Below are 21,562 nucleotides of genomic sequence, written 5' to 3'. Positions count from 1 at the left end.
CTTTTCCAAATTTAAGTCCTTTTTTCATAAGATGCAAGGAGTAACAGGCCAACAGCTCTAGCTCTGACTTAAGACAAACTAGCTGTGTGGCCCTGGGCTGGATACTTAGTATCAGGCAGGCTTCAGTTTCTTCAACTAAAAAATTAGAAGGTTCAGCTAGGCCAGTGGCTTTCAAACTGCATAAGGAAAATCTGTTTGAAAACAGGCTCTGTTACAACAATATTTAAAATTTTAAAACATTAAATATTTAATTGTATATTAAATAGTAAATATTTTAAAAGAAAAAAACCTACTAGACTAGATGACTCTTAGGTTCTTTCTCTCAGGTCTCAAGTTATTCTACGGCTAACTTCTAACAGTGATTAAAAACAGAGGAGTAAGTAACCATGAAGTTAAGATATACTGCAACATCTAAAACAGGTGGAATGAAATTAAGCTAGCATCCCAGGGACGGGGGAGCCTGGAGGGCTGCCGTCTCTGGGGTTGCAGAGTTGGACACGACTGAAGCGACTTAGCAGCACCAGCAGCATTCTTAAGTTCCCTCTAACCAGCCATGCTACACTTTCAAAACTGCAGAGATGGGCAAATTTTCACTGGGTTCCTCAAAAAAGTTTCTAAGGGTAGCTAAAAATTATGATTTCCTTTTTAGCTCTCAAAGAGGTCAAATAATAGAGAATAATTCCCAAGCCACAGATTCAAAGTATACTTACTCCAAGGAGCAATTAGATCTTGATTCCATCCTAAAAACAAACCTGGGCTATCAGAGAGCAAATAAAGGGGGAAAAAAATCTCTACACAACATTCAGTTGCCCCTTGTATCCACAGGGGATTGGTTTCAAGACCCTTACAGATAACCAAAATGTGAGGACCTCAGGAAATGGCGAACCACTCCAGTGTTCCTGCCTGGAGAATCCCAGGGACGGAGGAGTCTGGTGGGCCGCCATCTATGGGGCCGCACAGAGTCGGACACGACTGAAGTGACTTAGCAGCAGCAGCAAGTCCTTCAAATAAAATGCTGTAGTACAGTTGCCCCCTCCATACCTGTGGATGCAGAACCCCTGGATATGGAGGGCTGACTGTATTGATCTCCTTTCAACTTAAGAGGATATGACATAAAGCTTAAAAATTCACTGTTGTTTTATACTCTTTAATGAAATACTAGTACGTGGTTACATTTTAAATCAACTGAGATCTAGAAGATCCACAGTATTTCTGCTAAACTCATAATCAGTCCTATATTGCTATAACATGTAAAAGTGCTGTCCATACCTGGCTGACGCCCCCAGGGGCATACATTGTGGTAGCAAGGGCTAGGAGGGTATGTCCTTCCAATAGCATACTGCTGACACTGGCCTGGTTGCTGGGAATCAGTATCTGAGCATTTGCAAGGCTAGCCTGGAAGATCAGTCTGGGATCTGAAAAATAAGAAAGTACATTTTTCTCCTTGAGAGAGAAATACTAAACTAAGAATTATATGGGCTTCCCTGGTGGCTCAGATGATAGAGAATCCGCCTGCAATGTGTGAGACCTGGGTTCAATCCCTGAGTTAGGAAGATCCTTTGGAAAAGGAAATGGTAACCCACTCCAGTATTCTTGCCTGGAGAATTCCATAAACAGAGGAGCCTGGAGGGCTACAATCCATGGGGATGCAAAGAGTAGGACATGACTCAGTGACTCAAACACACATAAGAATTATATAATTCTAAGAAAGAAAATGAATTTTTAGCTCTACCCACAGTAAGGACTTTCCAAACATAAAAGCAATAGGAAATCAGATTACAAAGGGAAAGAAAAATAGATGTCTACATAAAAATAAAAACTTCTATTCGGGGAATGGAAACAAGGAAAACTGAAAGGTAGTAATGAACAAGGGGAAAAATAAACAAAAACAACAACCTAACAATTAATGTCTTCAACAAAGAGCTCATACGAAAGCCCAAAATACTGATTCTAACAGATAAATGGACAGAATAACTATTTTACAAAGCAGAAAATATAAATGCCTGACACATAAAAATATATAATTCATTAGCAATAAAAATGCAAATTAAAACAGGAGTCAGATACCACATATCACCTATCTACTTCTTAAATAAAGCCTGAGTCTAGATTATGGTCAAATATTTGTCTACAGTTATATGACTTATTTAAAGAGTTTACAACTTAAATTCCATTCAAAAGACTGGTTATTTATCTAAAGCAATTTCTGTTTTAACATAGGACACCCATACCTGTTAAATTACTGGAAACTTGTCGACACTGAACTAAAAATTCAAACCAAGGGTGAGCTTCATGTAATTCTTTTTTTCCCAAAAAAGGACAATTTGGAGGACTAAGTCTGTATATAAAACAAACACACAAAATATCTGATTAACATAAAGGGTAAGACAGACAATTACAACCATGTTTGCTCAGGTAATATCTAGCATTAAAAAAAAAAAAAAGAACTTTGCACTTAAAAAAGTAAACACTGAATACTCCCAGTCTTATAGTATGTTTTTCATATGCCTTACATATGATCTGGGAATAAAGAAAATTTTAGAGACAGAGATAATATCACTTAAAGTGTTTCCTACAATGACGAAATTTTACCAACTCTGTGTAAGATTATCAGAATACCTTTGTGCTTTAAGATCTTTCTCAAGCTTAAGAGATTTTTTGGAAATTTTTATATAACTACAAGAGAAGATGAGACTAAGCAGTTAAGGGTCATAACAGGGCCTCTGAAAATATGGCTTTTAAACCCTCACTTGCCAGTAGTTTTGGGGGAAATATTTCTGTGTTCAAGTAAGCCTTAATGATATGAACAAGAAATACATCCTCTGCTTGAATTCCTAGCCTATACTACATAAAATAAATAAAAATGTTCTCATTCGCAGATGAATGTGGGTTCTGGAATCAAATATAACTAAATCTAACTTTACCATTTACTAGCTGTGCACCTTAAACAAGGCACTGGGTCCCTGTCAAAGCCCGTTTCGTCATCTGTGAAATGGAGGTGTGAATAACCACCTCAGGGAGTTTCTGAAGATTAAACGAGATGATGCACATAAAGCACTAAGAACAGTGCCAGATACACTGTCTAAGTGCTCACTCACGGTCACAAGTCGTAAGTTGCTCAGTCGTGTCCGACTCTGCGACCCCATGGGCTGTAACCTACTAGGCTCCTCCTTCCATGGGATTTTCCAGGCAAGAATACTGGAGTGGTTTGCCATTTCCTTCTCCAGGACATGTTCCCAACCCAGGGACTGAACCTGGGTCTCCCGCATTGTAGCCAGATGCTTTACCATCTGAGCTACCACTATTATTATTACTGACCCAACAGCAAATAACACTGGCCACAGATACAATTCCGCCAGTTGATCTTAGGTAAGTATATATACTGATGTCTGACTATCTAAATATAAACTTTAGAGCATGTCTAAGATGTGGATCACAATAAACTGTGGAAAATTCTGAAAGAGATGGGAATACCAGACCACCTGACCTGCCTGCCTCTTGAGAAATCTGTATGCAGGTCAGGAAGCAATAGTTAGAACTGGACATGGAACAGCAGACTGGCTCCAAATAGGAGGAGTATGCCAAGGCTGTATATTGTCACCCTGCTTATTTAACTTATATGCAGAGTACATCATGAGAAACGCTGGGCTGGAGGAAGCACAAGCTGGAATCAAGATTGCCGGGAGAAATATCAATAACCTCAGATATGCAGATGACACCACCCTTATGGCAGAAAGTGAAGAGGAACTAAAAAGCCTCTTGATGAAAGTGAAAGAGGAGAGTGAAAAAGTTGGCTTAAAGCTCAACATTCAGAAAACGAAGATCATGGCATCCGGTCCCAACACTTCATGGGAAATAGATGGGGAAACAGTGGAAACAGTGTCAGACTTTATTTTTCGGGGCTCCAAAATGACTGCAGATGGTGACTGCAGCCATGAAATTAAAAGACGCTTACTCCTTGGAAGGAAAGTTATGACCAAGATAGCATATTGAAAAGCAGAGACATTACTTTGCCAACAAAGGTCCGTCTAGTCAAGGCTATAGTTTTTCCAGTAGTCATGTATGGATGTGAGAGTTGGACTGTGAAGAAGGCTGAGCACCGAAGAACTGATGCTTTTGAACTGTGGTGTTGCAGAAGACTCTTGAGAGTCCCTTGGACTGCAAGGAGATCCAGCCAGTCCATTCTGAAGGAGATCAACCCTGGGATTTCTTTGGAGGGAATGATGCTGAAGCTGAAACTCCAGTACTTCGGCCACCTCATGCGAAGAGTTGACTCACTGGAAAAAGACTCTGATGCTGGGAGGGATTGGGGGCAGGAGGAGAAGGGGACGACAGAGGATGAGATGGCTGGATGGCATCACTGACTCAATGGACGTGAGTCTGAGTGAACTCCGGGAGTTGGTGATGGACAGGGTGGCCTGGCGTGCTGTGATTCATGGGGTCGCGAAGAGTCGGAGACGAATGAGAGACTGAACTGAACTGAACTGAAGATACCTTGCAGTGGCTATAAAGTCAAAGTTCTTAGCATTTGTTTGGTATGAAAGTCCAAGTTAACCTTTAGAATCTTCCCTCCTTTAAACTCTTAAAGCATTAAATATTAATAAATTAATATTAATAAATTAGTAAATGTTAATAAATAATATATATCTAATTATTTAAAAGGTTAATATTGAATTACATAATTAACATCTAAAAAACACATGATAAGCATTTAGTTGAATGGAGTATAAACTAAAAGACGTTACCAAATGTTAGAGTGGGGGGAACTACTTCAAAAAGATCAGTAGTGCTCACATGAATGCTTAGTATTTTCCTAAAAGTCATATTCAGACGTAATATGGAAAGAGGAAACATGAAGGCTTCGTTCTTAGTACTCACTTGTAATGGTCAAGATAGACATAAAGAAGATACTGTAGACTGTGTTCCAAACAATAGAGAATGAAGTGAGAGTGGAAATCCCATCCTTCTTTGGACCTATAGTTTTGAAGAGCGAGGGCATCCTGCATGACACCCCCAACACGGTTTAGTCTGACAAGGAAGAGTTCAAAGTCTTCTAACTCAGATGTAAGAAAAATTCCATTCCTATTGGGAAGGTTTAAATAAAACATGGCAAGTTAAAAAGTTGCTACATTCAGAGCAGACCAGACCATCTCCATTGCTAAGTAATCTCAACTAGTTAAAAACTAGTATTTACAAATAAGACTGCCAATTCTCACCCCATAAATATGTTCTGAAACATGTCTTTTGCTAGTTTCCAATAAAGGTTTCTGCACCACTATAGTATTTTAAGGTAGTAATGACAGTCTCCAATTACCTTAAATATTTCAGAAACCTAAACTGAATTACTTCCACTTGTTTGTTTTTGACTAGAACTGTACAACCCACTGTGGCTCTTGAAGCTAGATGCTTTATACACTGAGGAATTCACCAAAATATACAAACAAAATCATTAAGAGATTAAAAGCATAATAAAGAGTAACTTAAACAGACCAACTATTAAAGAACAGAAATTTGCATTTAAATATCTCTATAAGTTTACTGTTAATACATCATGAAAGGCAAAGTTTTAGTCGCTCAGTCGTGTCTGACTCTTTGTGACCCCATGGACTGTAGCCTGCCAGGCTCCTCTGTCCATGGAATTCTCCAGGCAAGAATACTGGAATGGGTAGTCATTCCCTTCTCCAGGGGATCTTCCTGACCCAGGGAGCGAACCTGGATCTCTTGCATTCAGGCAGATTCTTTACCATCTGAGACACCAGAGAAGTCCATACGTACCATTAAAAGAGTACAAAAAGAAAGTATTATGTGCAGTTTAGAGAAACACCACATAGCCACCACCTAGATTATAGGACGCTGTACCTGGAAGTCCTTGGAGTGCTCCTCCCCTTTCACACGAGCTTTTCTGCCGCAGAGGTAACCACTATCCGGATTATCATGATAACTGTTTCCCTACTTTCATTCACCAACATGGTTTTACTACCCATGTGTGTAGCCTGAAATATTAATAATATTTGGTTCTGGCTATTTCAAACGTGACATATATGAATGGAACATCCTGGACACGCTGTTGCCTTGTTTCTCCCACTTAACATTGTCTGATTTATCATGTTGATACTACAGCTGTAGCATGTTTTCATTGTTAGTTTCACTTGTATAGTTCTCACTGTTCCACTGTATGATTATCCCACATTTTATTTTTCTATTCTACCTTTGATAGTCATTGTCCCTAGATTTTTTGTAAAATAAATTTCCCTTTCTGTGACTATAAATAAGAAGGAGCATCTTCTCAAATGTTTACTGGTCATGTATGCTTCCTCTTTTGTGAACTATCTGTGTGCTGGTATCTTTCCCCTCCAGATCCAAGCTCTACTCTCCTGCTGTGTGTCCCCAGAGGCTCGCTCACCTGTGTGGGATGGTCTACAAGAGTCCTGTGCCCTCAGGCTTCTGCTTTGCTTTGTCTTGACCTACGAAGATCCCCGTTAGGAGACAAGAATCGAGAAAAAGGGAGGATGGGGATGCCTTGGCGCACTCTGTGCCGTGTGGCAGCAGGCTGGCTAACGCTGTCCACTGAGGGACACAAGTCCCACCAGGCAGCTCCCCTGGTTTCAGGGAGTGTCGTCTCCCTTTGCCCCACACCAAGCCTCTTAGAAAGCACCCCCTAATTCCATGGTCATGAAGACAGCCTTCTCTGTCTTCTAAAAGCATTATGATTTTACATTTAAGTTTTAAAAACTACCTGGAGGGCTCCCTAGTGGTTACGAATCTCCATGCCAGTGCAGGCGATGTGAGTTCGATCCCTGGGTCAGGAAGATCCCCTGGAGAAGGAAATGGCAACCCACTCCAGTATTCTTGCCTGGGAAATCCCACGGACAGAGGAGCCTGGTGGCCTACAGTCCATGGGGTCGCAAAGAATTGGCTACGACTTAGCAACTAAACATCAACAACAGTTACAATACCTGGCCAGCTTATCTAAAATTTCATTTTTCATGTAGTTGTTGCAACAAGTATTCTGATCAACAACATCAACAGTCAGAGGTGGCCATTTATTCTGCTCAAGTGAAGCATAACTACTCTGGGTCTGAAATTCTCCAATCCACAGGATAATGCTGGGCCAATCATGGTGTGCTGTGAGGTATCTCCAGAGGCCTTCAGGAGAATACGAGTTATATCCTAAGTAAGAACAAAATTCATTTTAAAATAGCAATGAATGATGATTACTGACATAAAACTCAACACTAATTGAGCAAACATGATGATCTGGGCAAATACTTAACATAAAAGAAGAATCACTCAGGCCCTCTGCTCCTTTTCCTAGTTCCCTCTTTTGTGCTGTTCGTTTGCTAACGGATAGGTCAGCAGGAGGAAGAGCTAAATGTTGCCTCCTGTTACTACAGTGGTTAAATGAAGCTTGGGAATTACCTGTTTCATTTATCTTGTCAGCCTTCTTTTTCCCTTTTCTTTTCCTTAGTATAAACAAAAACTTCAGCTGTAATAATAAACGTGAATTTGACACCCTATGAACTACCTCTGTTTACCATTGTTAAGTTATTCCCCAGAGCCCCGGTATGATACAGATTCTCAGTTTACACAAAGAGAAACCAAAGACTATTTTGAAAAACAAAGAACGTCATGGAACCTAGGAAGAGAACTCTTAGCCTTGAAATTTCATATTCATGAACCAGATGATTTTTCTCTTTCACAATCACATTATAAATCCCTTACAAAAACCTCAAGACAAGAAAAAGCTCTCAATATAAAGACTTGCATTCTAAAGCAACTGAGTATTTTTCCCCAAAAGGAATTTGAAAATGAAGACACACCAAAATATTCAAATACCAATGCCTAATTTAATCTTCATTCATTCTTTTAGGCTCTTTCACACTTGCCTTCTGGATTTATCCAGGGGAGAAGGATGGATTCTTGTGTTGGCTGATTCCACCACTGAGCCCAATTTAACACAATCCTATGATCTTGCTTGTTAAGTTTATCTTTATGATCATATTTTAGGAATGAGTCCAAAACAGACTTGTGCTTGGAAAAATCTTGTTCCTTTATCCAATACCTAAAAGTGTGATAGGAAATTTTTAAATTTTGGAGGGAAAGGCATCATTCCTTTTTCTCTGCTCAAGAAGTTCTACTCTTTAGGGGAACACAGAATTCAATACTCTTAACTTTGTATTTATTATCTTAAAATATTCTGATATGTACATATTGATCTGACAGGGGATTCCTCAGGCCCTTCTGGATGATACAAGTTTAATTTTCATAGGGAATATGAGCTCAATTCCACATAAGAAGTCCAAGATAACAATTAAAAACTAAGCCTTGTCTATGGTGTTCTTCCTATGTAATAAAAACGGGGCTAATGAGACTACCTGGGTAAAGACTGGATCTGTATATTTTCTTGTAAATGTCCTGAATAAAACTTCTCAACTTGATGCACAAAGTCTACAGTCCTTTTCTCTTTTTCAGAAAAATAATTTTTTTCTTTAAAAATTTCAACCTTGAACAAAAAGCAATTAAAGAAAAAAATCACAAAGAATCAAGAACATTTGCAAAACAAATTCCATGAGATTAAATGCCACTTAAGAATTATATTTTGAATTTCTGAGGCAATGTATGTATTCACACAAATTTTCCGTTAACACAAACGCAAAATGTTCATTTAAATAAAGACAAGGAGTTGTCATACTTTTATTTTACTAGGTATTAGCTGAATGTTAAAGTAATTTGTTTTGAAGTTTCACCAACATTTACTAGAAAACATAAACTACTTGGTCTCACCTTTACCTACCAGAAAGTCCCGTACGCTTTTATCAGCTGTATAGAAGCATATCTTGAGCAACTGGTCTTTTACATTAAAGCCCTGAAATAAACAGAAAATCAAGAAAACTTACATTTTGTAATGGAGCTATTTGAACCTAAATATATGTTCAATACAGAAGTACTCTATTACAGAAATGTGCCCTGTTAGAATTCCACCACTTTCCTGCTCTTGTAAATGTTCATTTTCTACATTTATCAAAATATTTGCAGACTATCTCTAAATCCTTAAGGTGATTTGATTTGCCAGAATGCCAAAGGCAGCACATAGAACAATTTAAGGCAAGGCCCGGCTACCACAGGACCAAAACTACAGGTCTCTGCTATCATGATTCACTTGAAGACAACCGTCAACGCACGTAACAAACCTGACAGTTTCACCCCTCTGAACTTCCAGAGAATTACCACGGGCAAGACCTCAACCATGCAGATGAGGACCATATCTGCATGGTCCAGGAACCCCATCTCCAGGACATTCCTTTCTCAAGTGAAGTAAAACCATGGAGCACTGAGCAAAGGTATACACCACTTGAAAGCGCCAATGGCGACATAAGAGAGAACATAAAGAATGTCCCCCAACAAATAATGAGGTCCTCTGCACACTATGAAATGTGTGAAACCTTTTATGAGAAACACCGTTTCCCCTTCTAACCAAAGTACCAAATCTAATAGAGAACAAATGGTGGAAATTCTAACCAAGAATCTCTTCCAGAAAGGTCTTGGCACTAAAGGTTTCTCAGTACTGTTGTCATGATTTCCCAGGAAAAGCCACACACACTTCTCAGTCCTGTGACATGACTACGAATACAAAGCAGTTTTCCTAACAGCCAGACACTGTACTAAACACAGAAGAGAATTTCTTTCATTAGCAACTTTATGATCGGACAAACAAATTTTGCCACTTACCATATTCTTCAAAAGCTCAGAGGCTTCCTCCATGTTGTTCTTTTTCAAACTGTCAAAGACCAAATCTAGGCCTATTCTAATCAACTCCTCAAGTCTTTGAGCAGAATGACTGTTAATCCTGAAGAAAGTTTGTGCCTCTGGTATTTTGTTGTTTAAAATGGCATTGGCAATAACTTCCTAGGAAAAGGAAGAAAAACATCTGCCTTTTGAGTTCCTTTTTATTACCTTAATATGTTTATCAACAAGGGACTTATGTATTTACTGACTACCTCAATAAGAGAATTTTACTGAAAATCCACTACTAGATTTGGGGCTTGGAAGGGGATATGAATTGACCAAAATACAGACTCTGCTCTCCAGGAGCTTTTGGACTAGTGGCAGAAACGCAAATAAAGCACAGATTATAGAACTGCATGATAAGGGGGTGACACAGGCATTTCCAGGGCTCGAGAGGGGAGTTCAGAAGAGGAATATCTAAACAAGAGAAATGAAGAAAAAAGAAAAGGGTTCCTAGTAGAGCTGACCGATGAAGTAAAAGTTTTAAAGACAAGTAAGTGTGATGTATGTTTAATGAGAAAAGAACATGACTTCCAAAAACAGAGAATATTTAATATGCAGAGGCATAAGGGCAAGAAACAGTATCAAGCCTTCAGAGAACTCGAAAGTACTTAATGTAACTAGAGAAAAGGCTGAAGAGAGTAGCAAATGCAACATGAAAGAAAAGTAGAATCTCCATCATAATGGCATGGTGTGTGTGACATGGGTTTTATCCTGAAACTTATGCAGAGCCACTGAAGGATCTTAAAAGCTAGGATGATAAAATCATACAGATGTATTTGGAAGATACATATATTTTAGAAAGGACACACACACATTGGCACACACACACTGGCATGCATGTTTTTGGAGACAGAGTCCACAGCTTTCATCGAAGTGGACTGTAACCTCCCCCCAAATTAAAAATCAGTGATTATGAGTAAAAAGAGCAGAAGGCCATAGATGAAACCTTGGAACACATTGAAAATGGGAAAAACGAGAAATGAAACCAGTGAAGGAGACTGGAAGAGAGAACCCTAAGAGAGTGGAAGGAAAATTAAGTAATTTTTGGTTAGAGAATGATTGAGAGACAGCAAGAGCAGTCACACCAGGCGCTTCCCCGCCCTTGTACCCTGAGAGGCACAACCTCAACCGCAGTGCTTTCACACCCTATCAGTGTGGACCATCGGGGTTAGGCTACTCTGGCCTTGGTCTTTTCAATGCCAACATCCTCCAAGAGATTAGAAGAATTCTTCCACTCCCTAGTCAAAAAGAGGGCATCACAGTTTGGTTGTATAAACTTCTACTATAAAAAGAAAGCCAAGTTGATGAGTATAGAAAATCTAACTGGCAAAATATCTTAACTAGAATCTGAGATAGGAATTGAACTGAATATACTTCCAACTATATAATGTCATAACTTTCCTAAGATCGAATCACCAGCAGCAATGTGATTCATTCAAACGTCAGGCAGAACGGACAAGTCCAAAGTACCATGTCCTAGATATTGAAGGAGTGCTAGTTCACGATGGGTTTGGGGTTGGGTGTTTCTCACTGGATCCAAATGGGCAGATCTGGCATAAAGAAGGTGCCTATCTGTATTCTGAATTAAATAAATGAAACTTGTAAACATGTATTTGAAGTTGTACTCAGAGATCCAAAAATCTATAAAACCTAAAAGCCTTTCCAAAGACTCTGAATCACAAATATACAGATTCTAGGGATTTCCCTGGCGGTTCAGTGGTCAAGACTCTGAGCTTTTACTGTCGGGGGTGGGAAGGGGGCAGGATTGATCCTGGGGTGAGGAACTAAGATCCTGCATGCTACAAGTGTGGCCAAAAAAAAAGAAGGAAAATTAATACTATCACATGTTACAATATGGATGAACCAACAAGTATACAGATTTTAAATTCTATTTCTTCTATCATTTTCTCAGATTCTCTGAATCTGAAAAATAGAAGAAGTGATTATTACTCATATTTACCTCAACACTGAGTTTCTCCCATATATTGCTCTCCTTTACTTTGGGGACATTTTCATTTACATCATATTCATCTATAGCATCTGTTAGCTTCCAGGGAAACTTTATCATGAAGGTTCGAAGTTCATCAATGTAGCTGGTCAAAATGTCCACTCCTTTCTGTAGATGTTCATCTAGCTCTATGGAAAACACCAATGTGCCAATTTCATACATAAAGAGTATGAGTGTGTGTGTGTGTGTGAGAGCAGAGAGAGAGAAATAATTCACCATGAGCTATATAACCATAATGAAGTTTACAAAATGGCAAAATTCAAACAGTGTTTTCAGATCAAACAAAAAAATCTGATCTTTTTTCCTATTTACAAGTATCCCCATGTTTTAATATAACCCCCTTCAAAATGATTAGTTCTTCCTGCCAAATTTCCCAGGATTAGAACCCATTTCACTCACTCAATTACACACTGAACTTAGCAAATGGCACTCCGCTGGCTTATGCCCTTTCGTGCAATAGGATCACTTACATCTCTGTCCTGACATAAGGGTAGGATAATTGTCCCTTTATTTCCTGCTTTCTTACCTTCAATGTGAATAAAAAGCTCCTTTATTTGTTTGTTAAGAAAAGATAGTGTAAGGTTAAGTAACTGTTCTGAAAAGTGTTTGCTTTGGGTCTCAGAATCATTTTCTCTAATTGCTGAGCAAAGTAAATCCAATGCTGGTGTCAGCTCTTCCACATCTGAGGAAAAACCAAAGAAAGGACTATGAAGACCACCAGGACACTCCCAATAAAATTAACCTATCCAAAAATACTATGCTCCAATACCTTAAAACATAAGACAAAGACCAATGTCTTACTCTCAAAAAGCTCACAAAACTTTCATGAAGTCTTATTTCCTGCAAATTTCAGGGACTCTATTTATCACTAGTCATTATTTACTGGTATTACTAGTAACTAGGATTTTGATGACCACTACTCTATTTTAAATACTGTACTTGGTGTTTTATAAATGCTATCTCACTTATTCCATTTAATGACCAGAGAGGTAGGTATTACATCCCTCTTTCCACAGATGAAGACACTGAGGTTTCAAGAGGATAAGTAACTTGTCCAAGCTAATCTGAGCATGAGTGGCAGAGAACAAATTTGAATGTAAATCTGCTGATTCCAAAACCATTCTCTTAAACATACAGGTGAAGGCAAGGATGGAGGCCCCTGAATCTTCTGTTTGCCAGCTGCAAATAAAATGCTGCCTGCTCATTCCAGCATCGGCCCCACCTCTAGAACTGCGTCTGTGTGAGAATGATGGGAAACATGGGTTTTACCAAAAGAGCAGGAAAAGCTAATCCTATGCTTATTTCCAGATCTATCCCCACCTTTTAGGGCAGAGCAGTGCAGGTGTGAGTGGAGGGAAGAGTAATCACTGACCACCAAACAGCAGAAGGGAGTAATGACCATACAGTTGCTACTGGAGTTCCCCTCAACACCACAAACCAGGCTTTTCTCTATAAATTTAAGCAGACTTAAAAAAAAAAAAAAAAAAAAAGTGCAGCATAAAAAAAAGTTAGCAGTTCAAGAGGGAGGAGGGCAAACTCTGCACTCAAAACAAGAGAATGTCAATTCACACTGCAAGTGAGAACCAATATTACCCTGACTGAAAGGGTAGGCTGCTCTTTTCTCCACTAAAAAAGAGTATAAACTGGTAGAAATTAATCCCAATAATTGTACATATGTGAAATTATACAAACACATAGCATTTATAGCACATTGCCAACAATAGCAAAAATTAGAATCAATCTAAATGTGCAACAGGAGTTTGGTTGGGGAAACTATGGCACAGCCCATATAATGAAATTCTGTGCCACCATAAATAGTACACCTATTGTTATCAAGGAAGATGTCTGTAATACATTATCAAGTGGAAAAAAAGCAAATTATAAAACTTTATGTACATGGGAAAATACATTTTTTACCCTGTCCCTCCAAAGAGAGGACTTGCAACGACTATCTGGCTGAAGAATAAAAGCAGAGCTCCTGTTTATTAACAATGAAAGCCAAAGTCTTAAAAAGAAGACTTGGTAACGTAGCAAAAGCAAAGTCAGGATGAAAACTAAGCCAGCTGCACTGTCACTATATACCTCAGACAGCTGCAGGAGTGGGGAATTTCACAAATGAATTTTATTTTCTTTTGAATAAAATGCTCTTAAATTTCAAGGATCATCTCTTCCTTGCATACTAAAAATACAAAGCACAGTACAGCATATGAATAATTAATATTCAAAGTATAATGAGAGCATTTACAGATTCTTACAATTCTCTCAAGAGTCCAGAAAGGAGACAAAACATTATGACTGAGTCCTGGCTAGTAAATAAGTCATCAGAAAACATAACAATAATTTGAAAGTGATTAAAAAGGAAAAATGATAAATACAAATGTAGAAGCCTTCATTCCACTTACGTTTTAAATATAAATGGGATGCAAAGTGATCAAACTGATCAGGTACAGAAGATTTTGAGGATGGAGTCAAAAGATTTTCTTTGCTCTTTAAAAAGAAATCTACTGTGTCCAGCTGATGATTTTCTATTCCTGCCTGAAATGGGAGGAGATCGGGAAAAAATTACAATACGAAAAAAAAGTTGGGATACAAGTTTTTTAAAACTTTACAATTTAATGCACTAACAGAGATACAAGGCTATCTTTATCTTGTAGGAGTACCTGAGTTCTAGTGCAGATTCTGACGACGACTGTGTAATCTAGGGCAAGTCTCTGTAACTTTTTGGAGCAACAGTCTCTGCTTCAGCAGAAACAGGAGGTTAGAAAAGAAAACACTTCTAGCTCTGTGCGTGCTGAATGCTAAGCCGCTTCAGTCACGTCCAACTCTTTGCAACCCAATGGGCTATAGCCTACCAGGAGAATCCATGGGATTCTCCAGAAAAGAATATTGGAGTAAATCGCCTGCCGCTCCTCCAGGGTATCTTCCCACCCACTTTGTAATTCTAAAACCATTCAAAGCTAGGTACCTGGGGATCACCCTCACAGTTAAGTTACAATCTATTTGAGTTAAAATATTATAGCAGATTAATACAAAGTTAAACTGAAAAAGCAGGCTAAATACAGACTTCTGTTTCTAACTAGGAATCTGAGGAAACTGTTCTATAAAGAACACTTAAAAATCATAGATTTAAAATTATATATACAGTTGACCCTTGAACAACTAGGGGGTTAGGGACGCTGACCCTCCTACACAGTGGAAAACCCATGTATGACTCTACAGCCCTCCCCCTGAATAAGAGGTTTCACACCCATGTATTCAACCTGCCTTGGATTGCGTAGTACTGTGGTACTCACTACTGAAAAAAATCCCGGTACAGGTGGACCCGTGCAGCTCAAATCCATGCTGTTCAAGGGTCAATGATGGTGCGTGTGTGTGTGTGTGTGTGTGTGTGTGTGTGTGTGTTTATATCTTTAAATGCTCAGTTGAACTGAAAAGAAAGTGAGAAAAATCCTCAGAATTAAAAATAAATTTCTGATGGCCTGAAGCAGGGGTTGAAAAATAGGACGAACCAACCAAATTCAGTTCCTGCCTGTCTTTGTTTTATAGGAACACAGCCACATCCATCCACTTACACACTGTCAATGGCTACAATGGCACATCTGAGTAGTTATAACAGAAACCTGCCTGGGGTCTCTGGCCCTGGACAGAAGTTTGCCACGCTGAGGCTAAAGCACTGCACTGAAGAAATCACCTGGAGAGCCTGTTCAAACGTGGGCCGCTGAGTCCAGTCCCCAGAGATTCTGATTTCCTAAGTCTGGGGTGGAGCCTGAAAATCTGCATCTCTAATAAATCTCCAGAAGATGTGATGCTGCTGGTCTGGGGGCAACACTGAGAATCCAAGGGGTGAGTTCTGGGTACGAGGCCAGGCAGGCTGGGTGGGAAGTACTGGTCAAAGTTATGTGCGGAGGAAAAGAAAAGAAGAAAGAGACTTCCCTGAGGGAGACAAGAAACAGACCCTGACTTCACACTACACAGTGAAAGGAAGAACTGAACTGTGTGTGCTTAAGGAAGAATACGGCTGCCAACAGTTACCAAGTTGGCAACTTTCAAATAGTTCAGCAAAAGTAAGTAACATACAGTCAGAACAACTGTGGCAAACTGTTTTGTCAGTCACTCAGTGTCCCGACTCTGTGTGACCCCATGGACTGCAGCCTGGCAAGCCCCTCTGTCCACGGGATTCTCCAGGCAAGGATACTAGAGTGGACTGCCATTTCCTTCTCCAGTGGCAAAAGGTTAACAGTTGGTAAACAGAAAAGAGATAAATGGATTTTCATTTTATAACTTTTACAATTTTTCTATAAATTTGAAAAGTTTCAAAATAACATATTTAAAAATAATGACCAAATAGTAATTCTAGAAATAATAAATAAAAATTGAAACTAGATACTCAGCGGATATATTGAATACCAGATTAGACCTACCTGAAAAGAGAAATAGTGAGCTGAATTACCCAAAGACTCAAAGAGATTAAGATAAACTGAGCCAAGTATGAAAATTCTAACTACTTCTGATGAAAGAACACTGTGACAACTGGAAAATGCACATTCAACTTTCACAAGGAACATTTATGAAAACTGAGTGTTTAGTAGGCTATACCTGAGTCTCAACAAAGTAACTCCTTTGTATGCTGTGGGAGATTAAGGCCAAAACAATGCTGTAATACCACCTAATCCTAATTAAACTTACTACATGGACACACAACGTCTAAGGGCAGAGGCTCTGCAGTCACACTGCTTGGGTTCAAACCCTGGCACTACCAGTTACAATCCAAGTACATCTGAATTAGGATTCCTAACCTCTATGTTCCCTCAACTGTAAAATGGAAATAATAATAGTTTTTATCTATAGGTAAGAAAATGAGCTAGCACCTGATTATTAACATTAATATTTAGAAAAAATAACTATAGGAAATAACCCAAGAGTAAACACGATTACTTTGGGATAACAGATTTATAAGAGACTAATTTTTTTTTCCCATTCTTAAATTCTCTATAATAAATATTTTGTAGTACATGAAGATAAGTCTTTCAATAAACGGTACTGGTCACTGAAAATCTACATCCAAAAGAATGAGCTTGGGTCCTTTCCACTTACCATATATAAAAATTAATCAAAATACATCAAAGAATCAGATGAAAAAACTAAAACAATAAAACTCATAACTTTATAAAAGTAAATTTTCATGACCTCACAGAATAGGCATTGGTTACTTAAGATATGACACCAAAAGCACAAGTAACTGAAAAACAAAACTCCCTAAAACAGGTAAACTAACTTCATCAAAATTACATACTTATGTTTCAAAGGACACCATCAAAAACGCTGGAAGTAAAACCCATAGAATAGGATAAAATATCTGTAGGTCAGACATCTCATAAGGGTCTAGTATCTAGAATATGTAAAGAACCCTTAGAACACAACAATAAAGACAAATCACTCAATTACAAAATGAACAAAGGATTTAAGTAGACATTTCTCCAAAGAGACATATAATACAAACGGCCAAAAAGCACATGAAAACTGATCAACACACTAGTCATTAGGAAAACGCAAGTATAAACTACAATGAGATAACACGTCATGTTGCCTTCACAGTCACTAGGATGGTTATGATACAACAAAACTGGACAAAACAAGTGGATCTGGAGCTATCGGAACTCCTTTACCTTACTCTGGGAATGTTCAATAGTGCAGCCACTGGGGAAAACAGTTTGGTGGTTCTTCAAAAAGTTAAGTAACTTGCTAACTCTACTACCAGGAGAAACAAAAAAATAACAGTGATAACAAAAACTAGTACACCACTTTTCATAGTAGAAGAATTCTTAATAGCAAAAAAGGAAAAACCACCTGAATGTCTATTGATGATGAATGGATTACAAATATGTGCTATATCCACATAATGCAAAGCTACTCAAAGTCCTGACATATGCTACAGGGATGGACTCTGAAGACAAGCGAAGTGAAAGAAGCCATCCCCAAAGGCCACAGACAGAGCAGATCAGTGTGTGGAAACGAGGGTGTGTGCAGAGTCGGGAGTGACTGCTACTGGGGTGAAAAAAGTGAGACAGTGAAAACACTAGACAGAGCGGATGGTGGTACAAGTCTGAACATACTAAAAACCCCTCGTAAGTGAATGATACTCCTACCCATAGACAGGTGATGTTATGGTATGTGAATTATATCTCAATAAACCTGCCACTAAAAGATGAGTCTGGTATGTAACTTTATTAACTTCTAGTTTTCAACCTTTCCATGTGGTATAGTAGAAAGTGCCCCGAGTTTGATTCTGGCTCCTGCCATATTAGTACAGCTATGGACCACGCAATGGTTTTGAGTTTTTCATCAGTAAAATGACATGAATACAAACTTACCAACTGTCACCTGTGGTTATTTTAGCACAATTTAGAGGATGCACAGAGAGTGTGAACTACATTGTTGCTGCTTAGTCCCTAAAGTCCTGTCTGACTCTTGCAACTCCATGGACTGTAGCCCACCAGGCTCCTCTATCCATAGGCTTTCCCAGACAATACTGGAGTGGGTGAACTAAAAAATGCTGTATAAATTCAGGTATGTCACTACAACAGCAGGATAAGAGTGGTGGGGAAGATAAAGCAGGAATGAGTGCTCACTCCTGCTTGAGCTTCCCATGGCTTGATTCCACTGCATTTATTCTCATTAGCTTATTGTTGCCTCCATCTTTTGTAACTTTTTCTTTCTTTAGTTCAGTTCAATTCAGTTGCTCAGTCATGTCCCACTCTTCGTGACCCCATGGACTGTAGCACGCCAGGTCTTCCTGTCCTTCACCATCTCCTGGAGTTTCCCCAAATTCATGTCCATTGAGTTGGTGATGCCATCCAACCATCCCATCCTCTGTCGTCCCCTTCTCCTCACGCCTTCAATCTTTCCCAGCATCAGGGTCTTTTCAAATGAGTCAGTTCTTCGCATCAGGTGGCCAAAGTATCGGAGTTTCAGCTTCAGCTTCAGTCCTTCCAATGAATATTCAGGACTGATCTCCTTTAGGATGGACTGGTTGTATATCCTTGCAGTCCAAGGGACTCTCAAGAGTCTTCTCCAACACCACAGTTCAAAAGAATCAATTCTTCAGTGCTCAGCTGTCTTTACAGTCCAACTCTCACATCCATACATGACCACTGGAAAAACCATAGCCTTGACTAGACAGACCATTGTTGGCAAAGTAACGTCTCTGCTTTTTCTTATACCATCTAGGTTGGTCATTCCTTTCCCTCCAAGGAGCAAGCGTCTTTTAATTTCATGGCTGCAGTCACCATCTGCAGTGATTTTGGAGCCCAAAAAAATAAAGTCTGACACTGTTCCCTATGAAGTGATGGGACCAGATGCCATGATCTTTGTTTTCTGAATGTTGAGTTTTAAGCCACCTTTTTCACTCTCCTCTTTCATCAAGAGGCTCTTTAGTTCTTCACTTTCTGCCATAAGGGTGGTGTCATCTGCATATCTGAGGTTATTGATATTTCTCCCGGCAATCTAGATTCCAGCTTGTGCTTCTTCCAGCCCAGCGTTTCTCATGATGTACTCTGCATATAAATTAAATAAGCAGGATGACAATGTACAGCCTTGACGTACTCCGTTCTCTATCTGGAACCAGTCTACTGTTCCATGTCCAGTTCTAACTGTTGCTTCCTGACCTGCATACAAGTTTCTCAAGAGGCAGGTCAGGTGGTCTGGTATTCCCATCTCTTTCAGAATTTTCCAGTTTATTATGATCCACACAGTCAAAGGTTTTGGCATAGTCAATAAAGCAGAAATAGATGTTTTTCTGGATCTCTCTTGCTTTTTCCATGATCCAGCGGATGTTGGCAATTTGATCTCTGGTTCCTCTGCCTTTTCTAAAACCAGTTTGAACATCTGCAAGTTCACGGTTCATTACTGAAGCTTAGCTTGGAGAATTTTGAGCATTACTTTACTAGCGTGTGAGATGAGTGCAATTGTGCGGTAGTTTGAGCACTCTTTGGCATTGCCTTTCTTTGGGATTGGAATGAAAACTGACCTTTTCCAGTCCTGTGGCCACTGCTGAGTTTTCCAAATTTGCTGGCATATTGAGTGCAGTGCTTTCACAGCATCATCTTTTAGGATTTGAAATAGCTCAACTGGAATTCCATCACTTCCACTAGCTTTATTTGTAGAGATGCTTCCTAAGGCCCACCTGACTTCACATTCCAGGATGTCTGGCTCTAGATGAGTGATCATACCATCTTGATTATCTAGGTAGTGAATATGTTTTTGTACAGTTCTTCTGTGTATTCTTGCCATCTCTTCTTAACATCTTCGGCTTCTGTCAGGTCCATACCATTTCTGTCCTTTATTGTGCCCATCTTTGCATGAAATGTTCCTTTGGTATCTCCCATTCTGCTGTTTTCCTTTTTCTTTGCACTGATCACTAAGGAAGGCTTTCTTATCTCTCTCCTTGCTATTCTTTGGAAATATCTTTCCTTTTCTCCTTTGCTTTTCACTTCTCTTCTTTTCACAGGTATTTGTAAGGCGTCCTCAGACAGCCATTTTGCTTTTTTGCATTTCTTTTTCTTGGGGATGGTCTTGATCCCTGACTCCTATACAACACCATGAGCCTCTGTCCACAGTTCATCAGGCACTCTGTCTTCAGATCTATTCCCTTGAATCTATTTGTCACTTCCACTATATAATTGTAGGGGTTTGATTTAGGTCATACCTGAATGGTCTAATGGTTTTCCCTACTTTCTTCTATTTAAGTCTGAATTTGGCAATAAGGGGTTCATGATCTGAGCCACAGTCAGATTTCTTTCTTAAATAGTGTTCATTATGTTACTTCAAAGCCAAAAAGGGTAAATTGCTAAGCAGAATTAGGGTAATGAAACAGCCAAAACTAGGCAAATGGATGGGTAAAGGCAACGCACCTTTTGTTGCTAGGTTGCATGTTATCTCCCAACTCTTTGGCCGTATAAGAGTAAACAACAGAAAATAATCGAACCTCATCATACTACAGACACTAAATTCTGTTACCTCTAGCGCATGTATGGGGATGGAACACCGCCCCCAACCATTGAGATGACAAAGAGAGTCCACAGTACTGGCACTTCCGTGGATCATCAGCCTATTTAAAAATTCCTCTTGAGTCAAACCAAACAAAATCAGAGAGAGTCCACTTTCTACAAGACAAAAAGTCAGCTTTAATAAATTATTAGGACTTAGGTTTTAGTGTTATGACAGGAATTAATTTCTAACTACTCAATACTTCAGTACTGTAATTACTAATGTTTATTGGGTACTGGTAACTAATGACCTCAATTAATACATTCATCATAATTTTTCAAAGAATAATTTCAATTTTCAAAACAGTAAACACGAGACAAATTCTCATAAGAACAATGAATCCTATGAAATAGCACTAAACCTACTTTGTACAATCTTGCACAATCAATACTGTCTTAACTGTATCCTGTATAATCTTGTATAATTGCATTTTGTATAATGTAAAAAATTATATCTTGCACAATCAATACCTGGAACCTTTACCAAAATAAAGCAATTAATAGCACGCTCTGATACACAGAAATACGTGATTACCAAAATTGAGATACTGAAGAAGAAACACACAGTTCAATCAGAACACTCAGTAGCTTTACAGGAAATTATGGGATAAATGCTGAATCAACATATATCTGACACACCAAACCCAAATACCTATGGGAGCCAAGCAGGTGGGGAGAGAAGTACAAGAAAACGTAACCTAAAAAAAAAAAAAAAAAAAAA

At 38.9% G+C, this 21,562-nt stretch overlaps 1 protein-coding gene across 2 annotated transcripts in view; it reads right to left on the bottom strand.

The window, feature by feature from the left end:
- Positions 1 to 21,562, bottom strand: part of SPG11 (SPG11 vesicle trafficking associated, spatacsin) — a 76,600-nt gene that overhangs the window by 43,642 nt on the left and 11,396 nt on the right. For both annotated transcript variants that reach the window (XM_070378336.1, XM_005888611.2), the window contains exons 7-18: positions 20,813 to 20,958; positions 14,200 to 14,332; positions 12,324 to 12,479; positions 11,750 to 11,925; positions 9,730 to 9,906; positions 8,795 to 8,866; positions 8,376 to 8,503; positions 7,887 to 8,062; positions 6,957 to 7,170; positions 4,879 to 5,082; positions 2,232 to 2,338; positions 1,270 to 1,415 (exon numbers count right to left, since the gene is read on the bottom strand). In XM_070378336.1, the coding sequence (XP_070234437.1) occupies positions 1,270 to 1,415; positions 2,232 to 2,338; positions 4,879 to 5,082; positions 6,957 to 7,170; positions 7,887 to 8,062; positions 8,376 to 8,503; positions 8,795 to 8,866; positions 9,730 to 9,906; positions 11,750 to 11,925; positions 12,324 to 12,479; positions 14,200 to 14,332; positions 20,813 to 20,958 (1,835 nt within the window). The remainder of the gene's footprint in view (positions 1 to 1,269; positions 1,416 to 2,231; positions 2,339 to 4,878; positions 5,083 to 6,956; positions 7,171 to 7,886; positions 8,063 to 8,375; positions 8,504 to 8,794; positions 8,867 to 9,729; positions 9,907 to 11,749; positions 11,926 to 12,323; positions 12,480 to 14,199; positions 14,333 to 20,812; positions 20,959 to 21,562) is intronic.

This window comes from Bos mutus, chromosome 10 (assembly GCF_027580195.1).
Source record: "Bos mutus isolate GX-2022 chromosome 10, NWIPB_WYAK_1.1, whole genome shotgun sequence".
NCBI lineage: Eukaryota > Metazoa > Chordata > Mammalia > Artiodactyla > Bovidae > Bos > Bos mutus.
The sequence above is the reverse complement of the archived record's forward strand: the minus strand, read 5'-3'. Positions and strand labels throughout refer to the sequence as shown.